Source organism: Leuresthes tenuis, unplaced genomic scaffold (genome assembly GCF_036924035.1).
Source record: "Leuresthes tenuis unplaced genomic scaffold, fLeuTen1.0.hap1 SCAF_2, whole genome shotgun sequence".
Taxonomy (NCBI): Eukaryota; Metazoa; Chordata; class Actinopteri; order Atheriniformes; family Atherinopsidae; genus Leuresthes; species Leuresthes tenuis.
In genome coordinates this window covers 17,547,616-17,566,128 of record NW_027325356.1, presented here as the reverse complement: position 1 = coordinate 17,566,128, position 18,513 = coordinate 17,547,616, and the positions used below count along the sequence as shown (strand labels likewise).

The following is an 18,513-nucleotide window of genomic DNA, read 5'->3' as shown; positions in this document are numbered from 1 at the left end:
GACAGGGTACTGACAAACAGGCAAGATGTTAGTGGTGTCACTGACACTGACAACCGACGCAATCATTTTCTCAGTAAATACCTGCTTATTCTGATTATCAGGGTGGAATATAAAAATGGTAATCCAACCTTGAAGATGAAAAGCTTGCTTATAACAAGAATATATTTGCTTTGAAGCTCTGGTAAATGCAGATGAGTTTTCAGAAACTTTGCATATGTTCAGGATTTCTTTTATATTTTGGACTCATCTTAAAGTTTATTAAATTATATTTCTTCTTCTACAACCTGCAAAGAAAAAATTTCCAACATGGCAAAGCAAAAAAAACAGGCTTCTGATATGTTTTGTGCATTTGGAAATGTTACAAGAGTAATATATACTAGTTACATAATTATGGCCCTATAAACCTGAACAGGTGTTGCAATGCATTGCAATGCTTCTACAGTCTGACTGAGGTCAGCTTGTGCTTACTTTGCATATGACTGAGAAGGCAAATGCGCACCTGTATCAGGTGTCACATGCGATGGTGTACTGTGTGTAACAAAGAAAAACAAGCCACAAGGTTGAGATACTTGTTCACTGACTGGGAAGACAATTTTGAATCTACATACACACATACTAAGGTTCAAGAACATTCCGGCAGGTTTAACAGTACCTAAAAAGACATTAGGCTCCATTAATCTTAAAGAGCGGAGGTCTGGAACCACTCACAGATTTTATAGATATGACTGTCGAGCCAAAAATTGTAATCAACAATGAAAAGCCTGACAATTGAACTAGGATTTTCAGTGACAGTGGATGGGAACCTAGTAAAAATGGAAGGTAAGATGAGTGGAGATAGAGATAGAGAACAAAAGAAAGAACAATCCCAAGTGAATACTGAGCTTTAACACAAATCTTACTGCCAAGAATATGTAGGGGCTTCAGGAAAAGTCTGGACTCCCGCCACCAAACCTGGTTGAGCCAGATTGGTTCTGAAGGGAAGAATGGGAAAATCTTCCAAACAAAGGGTGGGCCAAACATGTATGATCAGTCTCAAACGGATCTGAGTGTGCCAAAGATGCTCAGACCAAGTACAAAGTGAAGGGATTCAATACTTTGTTTTTAATAAATAAAAAAAAGACTAAAAAAAACGTTGTTTACTTTTACATTTTGGTATAATTGTGTATGGATCAAACAGAAAAAAAAAGCCTGAAACAAGATGGAAACATGGGGGAATAACATTTAAAAACTCAACCTGACTCTATAAACAAAATACTGCCCATGTTTAATCGCAGAACAGAACCACAGAACCGGCGTAGGGAACCGTCCTTCACCTGCTAAGCTTTGTGACTCTATTATGAAAGTTCTGGACCAAAACTATACAAATCAAACTCAAACTACCCACTACAAACTCAAACTACCCACTATGACAAGATAGTAACATCACAGGTGATATCAAATATTATGAAATGCATGTTGCCTGCACCGCATTAGGAGTCTCCAAAAGTCCCTCTTAAAGCTTGAAGTTTCCTTTCCGTTTACATTCAGCCCAACCAAGATTCCACCTGCTGGTCCACTCACTCGCCCTCACCTCCTGTGAGACTTGACGTAAGTGGAACCTCGCTCATCATCAGGCTCCAGTGGTCTGCCGCGCTCATCGGCTTCCCTCCCTTCATTGCCATACTGCTGTCTCTGTGCCAGGGCTCGACCTCCGCTGCTGCCACCATTGGTGGATGGGAAATCATAATAGCCCTTCTTCTTAGCCTTCAGCCTCAGCTTGTTCCTGTAGTGCTCGATGTCTGATTTTTGCTTCAGTGCCAAGTTGACCTGCAGAGAGGACAGACCCACGGATGCAACGGAACACGGGGAGATTAGAAGAAAAACAGACAGAAGCATCTTCTTGCTGCTTGTGGTGTGGCTCTGAATTTTGACTTCAAAGGCACATGAATGAAAATGAAGGGGGTTCGTTGGAAACATAATTTAATAATTGCACAAGACTCACAGTCTGATTCCAATTACTGTTCTATGAACAACTTGAATTTTTTTTTAATTATGATAATAAAAAATCCATCGCTCACCATGTTATTGAACCAGCTATTTCCGACTGTTCTTTAAGTTTACTGAAAAGGGTTCAATTATAAGTAGTTCTAAGCAACAACACTTGGACAAGCTAACAATATTCCTAAAATCCAAACTGGTGAATGAGTTAAAGAATAACATTCAAAAACTGTTTCCATGACAGGCGTGGGTTATTAATTATTTGTACATCAATTAAGCAGGCAAACATCTGCAAAAGATAAGTGATAAAGTGGGACTTTTGTACTAAGACGGCCTCACTGCGAGGGTCGCGATCTCATGATCAGCTTATAATGCAAATACAACCAGGGACTTTCTGCAAGAAAGAAAATGTCATTTTCTGCAATTGTTGAGTCAGTCATTTGATCTCAACATGATCGAGCAGCATCCCAGTTGCTGAAGAGAACTTAAAGGCAGAAAGACACACAGACGACAACTTCGTACAGCTGGCAAAGCAACACAAAGGAGGACAACTTGAATGTTTTTGGTAAAACAACTGAAATAACAAATCCTTGGGTCCTGTTCACACGAAACCAGAGAACCAAACTGTGCTCTAACGTGGGCAGAATATTTTCTACTAAACGTGTTGCTCTTAGTGAAGCATTGATGTTGAAAATGTTTTCATTCAGTTGTTTATGTGTGTGTTTTTGCATATCGGCCTGTATATTCTAAGGCTAATGCTCTACCTCTCCATTGACGATGGCTGAGTCCTGGCTGTGGTCAGAGGATGCAGGGTGTGAGTAGTTGGTCTGAGCCGCCATGGGCTTTATGGAAATGAGCTGCAGGGAGCCAGAGGAGGTGTCATATGGATCTGAAAAAACAGAGAAGGGGTTCACAATTAGAGATGATCATTACATTTCCCGTTAAGGAGGAACAAACTGTCACACTTCCTGTCTGACCATCAACCCCCACCACCTTTGGCATTATGTCAAACAACAGACGTCTGTCTCAGTACGGTAAATGAAGTGGTGGATAGAGACAATGGATCACAAAGACAGGTCTGACTTCCAAGGTTGTGGCAGTGCATCTGTGTTATAGATTAAAGGGTAACGCTTTCATTCTTTATCCACATCAGACAAAATACATTCAGTTAGTTTCCCTTAACTCAGCTGATGAATAATTCAAATCCACCCATTAAGAATATCATAATCTGGAGAGTTTGATCCAATTTACAAGCAGAATTAGATAAATTTGACTCACACCCACCACACAGGGGGTATTTAGCTTCTGAGGACATGAATAGAACGAGACATAAATCAACCTCCTAATGCATTTCACTTAGAAAACCATAACATGTAAGAGTTCACATGGTCTTTCTACACTTTTTCTGTTGGCATTAACAGTGTTACAGCTTTCAGAAGTCTGACATATCGTGTCATGTCAGCTGAGTGTCTAGCTCATGCATATTCATTTGGTCCATCTCTGCTTACTGCTGAGTGGTTACCTTTTGGACTATTGGAAAAGACATGCATTTCCTTTAAGGCGCCTGTGTGCTTGAGAAACAGAGACTGGGAAAATGTTTTCACACAAGAAGGAGAAAATAGTTTTTTTCCCTGCATGTGACACACCTGACCTTGTCTGCAGAAGAGCAGTGGAATAAATCATGCGTATTTGAATCTGCATGTGACTCTCACCGTCCCTCTTGCGCGTCTCCTCCTTTGTCAGTTTCTGCTGTGCTGTGACTTTCGGTACCGTCAGGCCCCTGCCGGAATTCGGCTTCTCTGATTCGTTGCTGATGACGGAACCGTCTTCACTTGGCAACTTGCTGCAAGTAACCATAGCAACAGGAAAGGCGGTAAGCTCTCAGGAAGCTGGGCTTGCAGCCAGGTTATGTCATCTCTCCCTTTCCTCTCTCCTTCTCTCAAGTGTCCAGTAACTATAATGCAATATTACTGTTTATATGTGCACTGAAAAAATATGTATCTATATCTATTAAAACCATCACCACATGCTGTCTTGTCAAAGAATACCAGATAAATAGAGGCTACTCAGTCCTGTGTGCTCAGGCTTTGCTGGGAAATTATAGTGAATTGAAGAAAATCAAGTTATAACAACAAAAATATCATAATCTATCACATTAAAAGATATGTTTGAAAGCTTTAATCTTCAAACTGTCATGTTGAGTGATGCCTGAACATGTATGATTGTGGACATGCATCACCCTCCTTGAGCATTGTAAATCTTCTACATATTTCTTGCAAAAGGATGCCTAAGTATGTGTGATGCATACAAACAATGAGCATTGATGTCCAGAGTGAGTCACAACTGGTTCTCGCATTAATTGGTCAAACAGTGGTTTTATCCAATTCTTGTTTCACTGGCTTCAAACACTGTACTGTATTAAGAATTAGAGCTGATCAAGCCTTTGCTAAGACGACCACAAGGCTGACAGTGACATCAAAGCACCGTGGTCTATCCCCTAATTGTCTGGTAAAATTGATAACAGCAGAAAGAAACAATGGAGCAGTGCACACCCTCTCCTGCTTTAATTGAGGCAGCACTGTGAAAAGACGGTTCCACACAGCTTAAACAAAGAGGTGTAATGTGTTCAAATGAATTGAGGAGTACAGATGTATGTTAATGCTGAGTTATTGTGAGGGTTTCATGCTTGATCCTGTGCTGGTGTTCACAACAGTTGTAGTTTGGTCTTAGTCCAAATGTATGGATGATTCAGAGAAGAAGAAGCGAGTTAGAGTTAATCGTATGCTCTATGCTTGGAGACGAAGGGTATACACTCTATTTTCTTATTAATTTATTATATCTTTATAGTTAGTGTTGGGATTTGAGCACTGAATTCATGTTATATTAAATAAATTTTTTTTAAAGCCAAATTTTACTTCTAAATATATAGCCTCACAGTATCCTCATCATCTAATTGTTCTTTTTGTCTAACAGGGCTCCAAAGGCATCACCTAAGAGCTACACCCGATTCAGTGAACTCCGCACTGTAAAAACAAAAGCTAGCATCATGTTGCACTTGCATTAGCTATGTGCTAATGAACATCAGTAACATCAGTAAACGATGCAATGATTCTGCAGATATCTTTTTGCCTTTTGTTGCCCCGGTCCCTACTTTCTTTAGATGTGTTGAAGCAATCAAGTTCTAAATGAGATAATATTTTACCTGCTATGTTAAATGTGTCACTTTCAGCAGTTAGCGTGTTTTCTCTGCTGTAGGTAAAATAACAGTTATTGAGATCAGTAAATCATTGCATTCTGTTTTTATTTGTATTTTCCACACCATCTCAACCTTTCTGGAAATGGGGAGCTGGAGATATTATGAGTAAGTGGCAAAATAATGAAAACATCGAGGATGAGCCATTAATATACAGGCGTGGTTTTAGCCTTGTGTTTTGATCGATGGAATAACAAATGTCAAAATGGAGCCCTGCTTAATCACAAGAACAGAGATCTATCAAAGTCTGATCACCACAACACATGCTGGTGGAGGATTGTGAAAGCATGATCAAAGAAGCTCTCCGAGTATCTCAGAAATAAGGTGTTAATACACGCAAGACCTCATAAGGTTACAAAACCAACTCGAAAGAGTCTGGACTCCAGTTCACAGAAAGATATTGTACAAATGGAGGATGCTGAAGACCATTATTACTCTCCCCATGAGCGGTTGACCCAAATCACTACAACAGCAAGTGTACACTGCAGGACAGCTTGGGGAAAGCCACAGCTCTATAGTAAGAACATCACTGCCTGTTTGGAGTTTGCTAACTTTTTCAAAATGGGCCAGTTGAAAGTGCTGTAAAGTCAAACTACTGACCTTAATCTAATAGAGATGTTGTTGAAGAGCAAACAATTCATGTGAGGAAGCTTGCCAACATTCAAGAGTTGAAGCTGTTATGTAGAGGAAGGGGTGGTGTGAAGGGCTGATCAGTTTTTAGTTTGAGATACTGCAAAGGTTCACAAACCTTTACCACCCAGTGACATGCATTCCTCAAAAAAAATGAATCCATATATTTTTGTCTAATTCTAAATAGTGTTCTCTTTGTCTTCGTTCATGACTTTATCAAAATCTAAGAATGTGTTTGGTGATATTAAAAATGTTAAACAGTTCATAAACTTTAAAGCTCCATTCCTGTCCTTTTATATCCTGCAATAAACCATAATGATGACACCAGAAATTAATCAACTTTAGAAAACACATCTGATCAAAAGGTCAGGGGATATAAAACTTTTAACATTTTGCTGCGTCAGAAGTCATCAGAATCATTACTACAGGTTCAGCAGTCTGTAGATTGACTGTTTCTGTGACACAAATCCCATTTGATAGAGTTATCCAGTATGGCTACAAAAAATGACGACCTTTTGCATTCTTCTGTAAAACAATTTTACACGATTTAACATGGGAATTCAATTCAGAGAAGATCCTACAACCTGTCAAAAGAGGAAAATGGTCAATTTCACCTGCCAGCACCGAAGGCCTCGTAATGATCGGCAATTATTCTGTACCAGGATAGAATGAGAACAGACAACAGGAATGAAGGGATGTTAGTTGTTTTTCTCTATGCAGCCCAGAAGCTCTACACATAGTGCAATACACATAGTGTAAACAAATGCCTGCTTGCCATTTGTCTTAGTTGAAGAACAAACCTTCATGCATTCTGAGTAAATCACTATGATTGTACTGTTTCCTCTGACATGCTAATATGTTAAATGGGATGTATCTAATTTGAGACAACTGAGAAGTCTAAAAACTTCAGTTACAGCTTTGGCTGAGGCTGTTATATCCTATCCTATGTTACATTGTTATTGCTGTTGTATACAATATATAAATACTTTAAAATTTAACCTGGGTCACAACATTTTTCTCTGTGCCAACCTCATACAAAACCTGAGGAGATAGTGGTGAATCAACATCTTTGATGAAGAAATGTGGCTGAAAGAAAATCTTAAATGATCTTGAATGTTTTATAATGAAAATGAGAGCATTTCCACAGGCACAATTCAAAGAGCATGGCAGGTACTAAACAGCTGTGTAGCCTTAAGACAGCAATTGATTAGTGCAGCTATACCAAAGAAAATGGGCTTCAATTTGCCATGAAGCATAAATACTTGACTTTAGAGCAATGGGAATTAAAAGGTCTGATGAGTCCATATTTACCCTCTTCCAGGGTGATGGGTACATCAGGGTAAGACGAGCAGTGGAGAAAGTGCTACACAAATCATCCCTACAAACCCATGGGGGTAGGTTTATGATCTGTGGTTGCCTCAGCTGGTTAGGTCAAAGCTGAGCAACATTATGTTGCCAAAAAAATAAGGTCAAACTGAATATACTGAATGATCAGCTTTTTTCCATCATTATATTTTTCTGCCCTGATGGCAATGGGCAGATTCCAAGATGATAATGTCAGGAGCGATTGGGCTCAAATTGTAAAAGAGTGGTTCATTGAGGATGAGACATCAATTTCACACAAGGATTGGCCACCATGGAGTTCAGACCTTAACACAGCTGAGAATCTCTGGAGTTTGCTGCATCATCAACATATGCAGCTGTGGGAGGAAATAAATGCTGTAATGTTGCATAAGCTAATCAAAATGATGCCACAGTGAATGCTTCAAGTGGTCAAACAAAACACCAGTGTGTGTGAATTTCTAATTGAATGAGAAACACATGGTGAAGTGCTTTGAAGAACCTAAACAAGGGTCAATTCCAAACTACGTGGTCCTGCTAAAAAGAGAAAAAAGAATTCCCTGCCAGTAACAATCTACCATTGTAAAACAGGCAGCATTCAGAGGCCTGAACACAGGATACTTTTGCCTGAAATGGACACCATCAGATCGCCAAATAAGAGCCATAGTAATATATATATAATTTATAGCTTACATGCAAAAAAATGTGAGGAGCAATACAATTTCATTGCAATTTCTAAGCACTTATCTCAAAGGAATACTTCTCCAGTCTGCTTGCTTTGAATATCTAACATGCACTCCAGTCCCAAACAATACCCCCAGCATCATTTACAGCATGTAAAGTTCTAATAAACATAAACTGTTGCCAAACTAACTCTGATTTACAAAGTTGCACAGAACACAAACATGTGTCTACATTAACTGTCTCCTTGTGTTTTAATACTTTTTGTGTCCTTGGCTCCTGTCGAGACAGTCAGTAATCAGCTATACAAGCAGGCTTTTACTTTGACTTTTAATTTATTATAACCATCATAAATAATAAAGATGCACACAGAGTAGACTGTGTCCTCTGTTAGGCTGAAGATCAACGAGTTTCTTGCTTCACTCACGTGCAAAAAGATCGTATATAAGCAGAAAAGCTGACGAGGTAAACGAGGTGGAGCCGATGGTACCTTTTGTGTTTGTCAGCTGTGAGACTTTTCTTGTTGGCAGTCCCATCTTTTTGCAGTGCCTTTTCTAGTGATAGTGATGTGTCCCGGATTTGTAGGGACATCACTAATGTATCCTGACTGACAGGCAGCGTCTCTTCATCTCCACCCTGTTGGCCCAGGTGCTGCTTGGCGTAGTCAAAACCCTGGACCGGCTGATGGAGAAGTTGAGTCAAAATGGAAAGAGACAGACAGGGTCGCTCAAGATTAATTTGCTCTTCTGAAATCATACAAAAGCAACCACTTATGGGAGAAGCAAAGGTATATACTACCCGGCCATAATTGTCACACAGACAAGAATCTCAATATAGCTGCAAAATGTATCATTTTTTTATGTCCAAAGGATTAACAAAGCATTATTGTGCTGCTGTGCCTTTAAATAGAAGAGCACATATTTAATGAGGCCCTTTTCTGTGTTCCTCGAAATTTTTTGTCAAGTATGTATCTCACAGCAGGCAGCAACAAGATGAGATTTGCACAATCTTGCTGAAATGTCATAACGAAACTAAAGGTTATGATAGATTTTACATTTATGGACGACAGGGAGGAACAAGATGACTATGCACTTGATATCAACATACATAGAGACATAAGAGGCAAGTATAGTTCAGATGGACATTCTAATGCACACACGCAAATACACTGAAATATTTAGGACTGCTGTCATGAGTGTCATAAATCGTCAGACACACATCACTGCCTCAAAGTAGCGCAGCCAAAGTGAAAAATCAATGCATGATACTCCCCTGAACATTAATCCTCTACAGTGCGCGCACACACACACACACACACACACACAGAGTGAGTAAAGATTTTTATTGAAAGTGTTACTGTTGCTGGTCTTTAACGAAACTCTAGCAAGTGAGCATGATGAAAGAGGCTGGCTTGCACATACTGAGTAATGCAGTGGAGCTAATGTGAGAGCCACACTTAAATTTTTAGGAGTTGCTACTATGTGGCATTTTTAAGAATTTTCCTTGGCTTTTACATTATTTATTAGCATGAACTGGACTGATACTCTGAATAAAATGCAATGTGGGTTTGTCAGGTCACTTAATAGTATTTCATATCTGATGGAATTAAGTTGTTGAGGTGCATCTTTTACAAGATGAGACTATGCAGCAACCTGTGTTATAACTGCTCTGGAAGCAGAACTGAAGTGCTCTCACGGTTTAATATTGAAGATTTTATTGCTTTCTCTCTAATGAAATTCAAAAAATAAAGCAGTGGGATGTGCTGGGAATTACTCTGTGCATTTTTATTGATCTTCCCTGTTGTATGCCAGCGAGTCTGAACCATCGAGCACAAAAAACAACTTTAACTTTGATGAGGACATTGTAACAACCCTTGATGCAACAATAAAGGTTTTCAATCTTGCACAAAGTAAACAAGTGTCAGTATGCACACAGAGGTTTCTGCTTGAAAAAAGCCTTCAGAATAACCATCCTCTGTACAGCTTAGTCTTTTACATGTTGTCACCTGGAGACTGCTATAAGAAGAACAGGAGATACTAGCCTTTCATCCAAGAAAATCCCATTGTGAAAGGTTTGTTTCTCCAAAGTGCTATTACATCCTTAGTTTTCATCAGCACAGCAGGATTTACTGAAATCTATCAGTAGTGCTGTCCACACAGACTCCCATTCAAATCCCACTGCTAGATGAGCTGTGCCTTGAAAATGAAAACACAAAGCCGTAATGAGAAGAAATACTGAGAGACATGTACCTGGTGATAATAGCCCACATCTCTCCGATATGCCATCTGAAACAAAAGAAAATGTTGTTTATTCAAGCCGTGTGCATCCGACTCCTGTTTGTGCTCAACTAGAATTCTGCAACCAAACAGACGACTGAAAATTCAGATCAGAATACAGATCAGGATTACAACATAAAACGTGAGTTTAATTCATTTGCATTCAGTCACCTACACATCATAACTCACTGACACACACAACACAAAGTTTGCAGGCAGCAACCATAAAGTTTCAAGAATGCATAACAAGCTGATTGTTTTTTTTCTTCTACCGATTGTTTACTCATCATAAAAATGGTGAAACATATCCTTTATATGGTTTAACATCTTTCTATCAATTACTCACATACCAAAAAGTTATCCCCTAAAATGGATATTTTGATGTATTTACTTATCTATTTTTACGAGGGTTCAATGACATACTAGTAGCTATAGTGAGTATCTTACCTGCAGTAGACTGCTGTGAGTTTTAAGATGCAGGCAGGAAGGCTGGCAGGTGAGCTCAGCTAACAAACCGGAATGCCGGGAGAGCAAATTTTCACCATCTAATAAAACTAAAAGATTTCATAGTGGTTCAATAAAATCTGCGTTTTTAGATTTTTTTTTAACCACATAACTGCATCACAAGTGTATTTGCTTTGTTACTGCCCTTTCCATGCAAATACTGCATGATATATCTTGCTGCAGATGCCAGCCTAATCTCAAAACATCTATAAGACAGTAAAAGTGAGTAATTACAAAAGTGATGACCACCTTTAAACTAATCAATAAGTCAGGAACATGGATCATGCAGTGATCTAAAGATCTAAATCTAAAGATATGGTTATTAACTGTCTGATGCAGATGCGAAGCAGTTTGTTTGAATCACTATGACATTTTTGAGGTTTGAGCAGTTTCAGGTGACAAAAACATGCTCCCCTGGTGTCCCTGTTCTGAGTAGCTGTTAGTTTGTCTCACCTGTCAGGATTCCTCCCTGATTTTGCTAAATGAGAGCGTGCTGCTAGCTGTCTGCTACTGGTAAGACACTGACTGGTCACACTGACTTAATTTAAGATGATGTGATACCAAAAAAAAAAAAAAAAAAGACTGGGGCTCATTTGGGTAATTAAAGTTGTTTCAGAGAGACAAAAAGGAAGACAGATACCTTTGCTCGGGGATTGAGATTACCAATGGCATCGGCTTTAAAGTCACTCTTATTCTTCCTGCACAGAACAGCTGTGATGATGATAATAATGAGTGTTACCACTGAGATTGGGGCCAACACTGCAGCGATTATCCAAAGGTTATGAGAGGGGTTCTTGACCACAGCTGAAAAAGCAAACATGTTTTTGTTAAGTATCATTCCACGACCTGCTATTAATTAGACCCTAAATATTAACTGATTGCTTTTGTTTAATAGCAGGCTCCTTGGAATGACGATACACGGTCTGCTTTAACTATTAAACATGCCAAAGCATTTGTCACACCCACGCCAAGTGACACAGTTCAGTCTGACATGCGGTGTCTGATTCAGCAATTGTAGGTAACAATCTGTAAGAGAATGCTGCATGTCCTCATCCCTTCTCCCCTTCTCCCCGTCTCTCTGCCTCTCAGTATGGAGAAGCACTGCAGCCCAAACAAACACTGTCCCACTTAGAGCGTTTGAGATTACAGAGCGACCTTTTCTTCTATGCCCCTCATCGCAAACCAGCTTTTCTATACAAACACCGCATGAGTCATGCCTTTTGGTTTGCATATCTTACTGTGACAGTTTCTGTCGATTTGCTTAGTCGTCAAATGTTAGAAGGAAGCTGTGCTTACGTTCTGCTTGCAGCTGGACAAAGTAGCCTAGGGTGAGTGCCATAGTCTGAGAATCCACCGTGTTTAGGACCTTGGCAGCTGAGGTGCCAGATAAGGGAATGCCATTGTGTTGGACATAATAGGTCATCTCTGCTGGGTTCTTTAACCCCGAAACTCTGCGGATGCTCACCATCTGATAGGAAATCACAAGAAATGTTGTCCGTGAGCTACAGAACACTTTAAACCAGCTGTTATTCAACATTCCAGGTTAGATTTGAGAAAATAAAACAGAAGTGTAACTACACGTTCGTTGTGAAGTCGTCCAAGAAGGAAGAAAAGACCCAAACAGAAGGGAGCACTTGTTTTGTAAAAGATTCAGCCAGTGGCTTGTTTTGATGGGCAATTAGCAGACGATGAGCTGAGAATCTCCCTAATCATTGGGGGATGACCACAAGCAATCATTCAAGTGCGTGTAGAGGTGTTTTTCAAAGTGTATATCTTATGAAATATTCATGTCAGAAATAAGCCAACAAAACAGTTTGACTTAATTGGCGTCTGACTAACAGAGCAGTCAGGCAAAACATCGGAGTAAGAATCTTTTTTACCAGTTTCGTACCTGGACGGTGTAGCTGCCTACAGCCGTGGCTCGTCTAAAACGAGTGCCCTGCTGGCCTGCCAACACAAACAGCTCTGCCACCCGCTGCTCCATCAGACTAGCAAAGCTTTGGTACTGTCCCTCCAGGCTGGCATTATCAACATCCTGGATCACTGCAAATGTAGTCGAAAGAGAGGGGATGAACAGAGGGTTGTAAAGAGAGATAAAGAATTGTTCTAGTTGACAAAAAGTTGCTCAAAAGAAAGAAGATACAGAGGGGCAGGGGTGGAAAATGTGCATGTGTGTGTCTTCCAGACTTATCAAACATACAGTATGTAGAGAAGACTTTCAGGGTTTGAAGGAATATTTGAATTCAGTGTAACTATATTCAGTCAGTAACTCTGTGTGGTAAAACATCTAAATCGTGGTCTTGACAACACACAATGATTCTAATGATTTTAATACAGAAACTATTAATGCTGAAATAATAAACATTTGGTTTGAGGATTTGTTCAAGTGTCTTTATCCCAAACACTACAAGTTTTGAAACCTAATTTTCACATTTTAAGCAAATCTTGTAGGCGGCAGACACAGGAAGATCTGATCTGAAGATCTGACACATATCACCAGTCCGATGAGCGGCCAAAGATTGCTATGTTTGAATGCTCTAAAGACTATCACGTCCGATATATCTAACTGAACATCTAAATGTTTGATATATCCAAGGAGTTGGAGGGGAAGGACTATTGAGTGAGCCATCAGTGTTGGTGCAAATCCATGAGGAACATGACTCCCAAATTCAAAATTTGATCAGGCATCAGCAGGATGGGTTGAAACACAGCTGCTCAATAGGGCCTCCAAACCACAAGCCACAGAAAAACAAAAATCCACTGAGAATGTCTCACTCTTGGCTTCACATACTGCAGTTTTGACACTAATCAATGAAGAAGGAAGCCTTTACAGTGTCAAATTTGATCAATAAACTGGAGGAACGTTTTGAAGAACCCAGATCATGGACTTTTTCTACAACTAACCAAGTTGTTACGATACTAACAAAATAGCAAATGAATAAAGAGATGGAAACGAAAAACAGCTGCCCCAAAAAGGTCTCAAACTTGAGTCTCACGAGTCCCAATTTTTCTCCTCCACCCATAAATTGTTTTTAAATCGTTTTTCTAAATCGATTTGCTGTCAGGCTCATTCTGCCGCTGCAGCCAGAGAGCGTCAGTGAGCAACATCAAGAGGCATTTGTATGAAATTTAGCCATAATAGTTTTTTTTTTTTCAGACCAGACATTTTGATTTGAGTTGAACAACTATAGGTGTGTTCATGTAGGCTTAGGTAGGTTTTCCACTTCTGCACCTGTGCATGGGGGCTAGCTGTCAACCATAATCAAAACGTCAGCCACAAAAAAAGGTTGAATGGTGTATGAGATCTTGAGTCATACCTCCTCCAAAACAATTTTTTCATTAAATCACAGTGATCTTTGACAAAAAAAAAAAAAAAAGACAGAGCTTTAGTCTGTTTGGTGGTCACCGGTACAAGTGCACCGCTTTGTCAACAGCTGAGAAACAATAATGTCGGTTGTATATCTTGTTCAGTCTGAGTAAATCCCATTATGCGGTGCTGACCTTGTACTGACTCAGCTTCTCACTGCAGCATGTACAGGGTTAAGAACCAGAGTCTGATCTGACGAACTCATCCATAATACACCTTATCTGTATGGATGCCCTTGAACACTGTGAAATTCATTGTTTCTGCTCAGCATATGTTGTCTTTCATAAATGCCACAGAGCAAATACTACCAAGGACTCCTACGCGCCTCATGTGAACAAAGATGGTTCAGACTGTAAACATAAGCAGATATCTTATAGCTTCCTGTAAGAGTCCCGTCTTTTTTTGTTCATATTAGTCGATACCTTCTATAAGGTGCCATAAAAAACCTCCCCAACAAAGTCTTTTTCTTTCTTCTTTGTTTTAAATCACATTTTTAACATTTTTAAGCAAAACCGCCCCTACCTGTGACAACCCAGAAGTCCCTGGTTGCAATAGACGTGTTCAGATTGTGATATTCAAGTGCTGCAAAGAGAAAAAAAGAAAAAAATTAAACCAGACATCCTCATTTCACACTGCAGTGACGTAGTTATCTTTAAAGCCTGTTTCCGTTAACTGATAAGAAAGAAATGCCGAAACATCTAAATCAGATGTTTAACAGATTCTTTATATTTTCTTGTAGATCTGGACCAAAAATACTCAGATTTCATGAGCGGTTTACATTTCAGCACGTGCTTTTTTTTCGTGGCCGGGTCTCATTTTAAAGCTTTATCATCGTTGAATGTCAGACAAATACAGAAGCAATGCAGCGCTTTAAGCTGTCTGAGCTCTGCTTGTGTCTGTGTTCCCTTACATCTATTTCCTGCCTTATTAAGCTCTTGCGCTGGAGGCTGGTGCAGCAGTGTTTGGGGGAATGCTGTATCAGTGGCCTGTAAAAGCGGACTCGCAGAATTGTACACTCAGGCATGACAGAACCGATGAGTAGGGAGAGAAGGGTGAGAGGAACAGTAAGGATTTTAGCACTGGTAATGGATAGGCTGCAGTGCTGTCAGCAAAATCAGTTCTATGCAATCTATTGGCTTGAATCATGTAGAAGAGAAATCAGCAAGGTGGTTTCACATGAATGTCGGGTGGTTTATGATGAGAGCCGGGGGCTTAAACACGAAAGAGCAATTGGAAGTCGTTCCAGGAAATGAAAAAAAAAAAAAAATCTAATTCTCCAACAGAAAGCTATTATTAAAACACTATTTCATATTTCACAGCTGCACGTAGAGCGTAGTTTTCAGTTGCAGTCAATAGATTTTACCAACAGCCTCACTCATATTCCACCGGAGAGGAACTGCCAGAGTGTTTGGCGGAGAAGTAAAACAACTCAACATGGCAGTCCCCCCTACAGAAGTGCCACAGGAACCACGGTGATGAAACTGGCACTATGGTGGTGTGAGATCCTGGGCCTCTTCTGTCAGACCAGAGCCCGAGGTGGTGGGAGAATCCCCACTGTTAATTATTTACTGCAATAATTGGCTTTGAAGAGAGGAGGCAGCCGCTGCGAGCATATGCTCACACCTCCTGTGAGTAGCGTAATATCACTTTCAGTGCGGCAACAAAACAAACAGAACAAAGTCCCTGCAACCCACACTCTTGTTCTTTACCACTCCTGTTTCACTGGGTTTTCCACCATGTCAGTTTCTGCTCTTCTTTCTGTGGAGTTTGCCTCCCTCTCCTTGTCTCCTCCGCCCGAGAAACATCCTGCCCGCAGCTAACCATATTTTCGAGCTTAATTCAATCACAGCACAAAGTGATTTTTAATTTAAGGCTTACAAACAGAGTTTCTATTTATCTTAATTTAAACCAAAACTGCTATCTGCCCGAAGCGACACTGCAGATCGGGAGCTGATCCATTTGGTTTTGATGGAAGAGGCACCATAAACTCAAATGCTCCCTGGAATTTTGGCATGGAAATTCAACCTTCCTTTTCTCTCTGTTTTGATGACAAAACCTCCAAATGTTTCATCTTATATCAATATCTTCTGGCGTCATCTGTAGCCCATAGTCCATGCCAGTTTGGGAGATTGCGTAATGAGGGACTCGAGCTGCACACACAAGCTCATATAGAAGGGGAGTATTGTGTGACCATATTTTATTTACCAGGTGCAGGTGGTCATCAGTCATCTCTAAATGCATCACATCAGCAGCAATGGAAAGGCCACTACAGTGAAACTGAATAATGAAAGTCATGAACCCTACAGTTCATTTCAGAGAGCTAGGGAATCCTGGAAGTTATTGTGGTAATTGAGTGAGAAAGTTTCTGCAAACGACACATGGGGCCCCGAGCTAAGAAAAAGTATGTTTCTCCTAAGATGGACAGATTTGATTTTATTAAACATCACAGTAACAAATGGCTCCAAATCCTTCAAAGCAGCTCGTTATCACATGCATCTTCCAACCATCTTCCAAAAGGTTATTCAATTTACTTTTTACTTTAGTTCTCCTAGAGTAGGTTTATAGATGATTTAGTGTTCACAAAAAAATAACATTTTTCTCATACTTTACATGGCGGCACCACTTTTTTGTCGCCTTCTCTCTGAAACACTTTCCTGTCCCTATGTAGCCTGAAATTGCGAAGCTGCAGTTTACAGTGTGGAGCATGGAAGTGGGCTACTACAGTGGGCGGCATCTGTTTTTCATTTCGCTAAATTCAGCGTTAAAGAGCTTAAAGACTTGACTGTTTCTATAGTTTCTTTGTTGTTGATCTAATTCTACAGTAAGTTTAAGCAAATGAAGGAAAAAACCTTGATTGTGAAATACACTGGCCTGAGACAACGCTCAAGCATTCTCAAATCTAACATTTTTCTAGCATTATTTTACAGCCACAGCCACAGCCATAGCCAAGATTAATGCGAATGCTGCTGCTGGTTAGACACCATTAGAACTGATCTTAGTTCTGCTGTAAGAGAAAGTTGACCAGAGGTGTAATTTGCATACCAGGCCTCGATCCACAGCTGGTCCCACTGACCACTCTGTAAAGCTCTATATTTTCTCCAGATCTCTTTCAGCTCATTAAAATGGAAGTTTAGTCACACATAATTACACTATACAACACAATGAGGCTATGAAACCTGTAGCACTTCGTCTACACAAGATGCATAGCATGAGGAGGGATTTGCCATCTATGTAAATTGCATTCAAACACGGTAGTGAGTCTAGATTACAGTATCTGTGTATTAGCAGCACTCAGAGATCAAAACACAATCATATTATTAAGCATGTTGAACGTAAGAAAACCCTTAAATGACTTTGGTTCAATCACTTGAACTGATTAAAATGGGACTCATAGATTCTTAAACAATACAGCTGAGTGTAAACTGTTGCCATCCTGATGCAGATGGCTACAATCTGCAGAAGCTAATTATAAAATCTGTCATGTAATATGAGAGCTTGACTTCAGAGTACATGATGGAGGATGTTTTGTTATGCGTTAATTGCTTCAGAGAAACACACTGTGAAGGTCCCATAGCTTTTATTTACACACTGAGCATCAGCAAAGCCCTCGTCAAGAAGGTAAACTCTGCTTTCTGAAAGATGCTGAGAATTTCAGTTTAAATCAGTTGCAAGACTTCTGTCCCAGCCATTTATTATGAATCAGCGGTGAATAACGTTGAGTAAGACAATACATCTCCCCACTGGGGATTAATAACACATCGTAAAATGATGTGTCATTTCATGAGCATCTGAGTCCTACTACAGTATAAGCCACATATCCCTCTACAGAGCAGTTACACTGGAGATGGAAACAGACGGGGACTCCACTGGTATTGTTATTTAGAGTCTTGCTGATTCCCTGTCACTCTAAGTTTGTCTAGTTTGTGTACAACCCTAAAACAGATGGAGGCTGAAATTAAAGTCATGGGCTTTGTTGCGTCTTTTCATTAACTATCACAAGAGACTGAAATATCAAAATACAAAAGTGGTTTTAAGAGCATCAGAACAATCAAAATCATCCAAGTACTTCAAACCCGAGTCAGGCTTAGTGACTGAATTCCTAAGTTTCAGTAAGAATAATTTGCCCTAAATTCATCAGCTACAGTGTCCACATATGCATCATGTCCTGATTTGCCTAAAGAGAACCAAAGCACTGCTTTTAGCAACTGTTGTCATAATGTTTTTGACTCGCTCCTGACTAATATGCATATGTTAGTAAGGACACAAACTGAAACTTACGCTCGGCAATGATAAGTGGCGGATAAAAGAGGAAGTAGCCCACCAACTCAGCAGAGAGCTGACCAAGGAGATTTGAAGCAGCAGTGCCGTTGATATAGACAGTCCCATTTCTCACAGTGTAGACCAATGACACGGCAGGAGAGCCTGCTGCCTGAGAGACACTCAGCATCTAGACACAAACAAGAAGAGGTGAGGTCAGAGACAGA

The 18,513-nt window shown here is 39.9% G+C and overlaps 1 protein-coding gene across 2 annotated transcripts in view; it reads right to left on the bottom strand.

Moving 5' to 3' along the window:
- The window catches only part of kiaa1549lb (KIAA1549-like b), a 64,792-nt gene that overhangs the window by 7,189 nt on the left and 39,090 nt on the right, over positions 1–18,513 (bottom strand). For both annotated transcript variants that reach the window (XM_072380431.1, XM_072380430.1), the window contains exons 7-16: positions 18,308–18,476; positions 14,552–14,611; positions 12,554–12,705; positions 11,959–12,130; positions 11,303–11,466; positions 10,132–10,167; positions 8,373–8,563; positions 3,690–3,820; positions 2,742–2,866; positions 1,571–1,806 (exon numbers count right to left, since the gene is read on the bottom strand). In XM_072380431.1, coding sequence (XP_072236532.1) covers positions 1,571–1,806; positions 2,742–2,866; positions 3,690–3,820; positions 8,373–8,563; positions 10,132–10,167; positions 11,303–11,466; positions 11,959–12,130; positions 12,554–12,705; positions 14,552–14,611; positions 18,308–18,476 — 1,436 coding nt within the window. The remainder of the gene's footprint in view (positions 1–1,570; positions 1,807–2,741; positions 2,867–3,689; positions 3,821–8,372; positions 8,564–10,131; positions 10,168–11,302; positions 11,467–11,958; positions 12,131–12,553; positions 12,706–14,551; positions 14,612–18,307; positions 18,477–18,513) is intronic.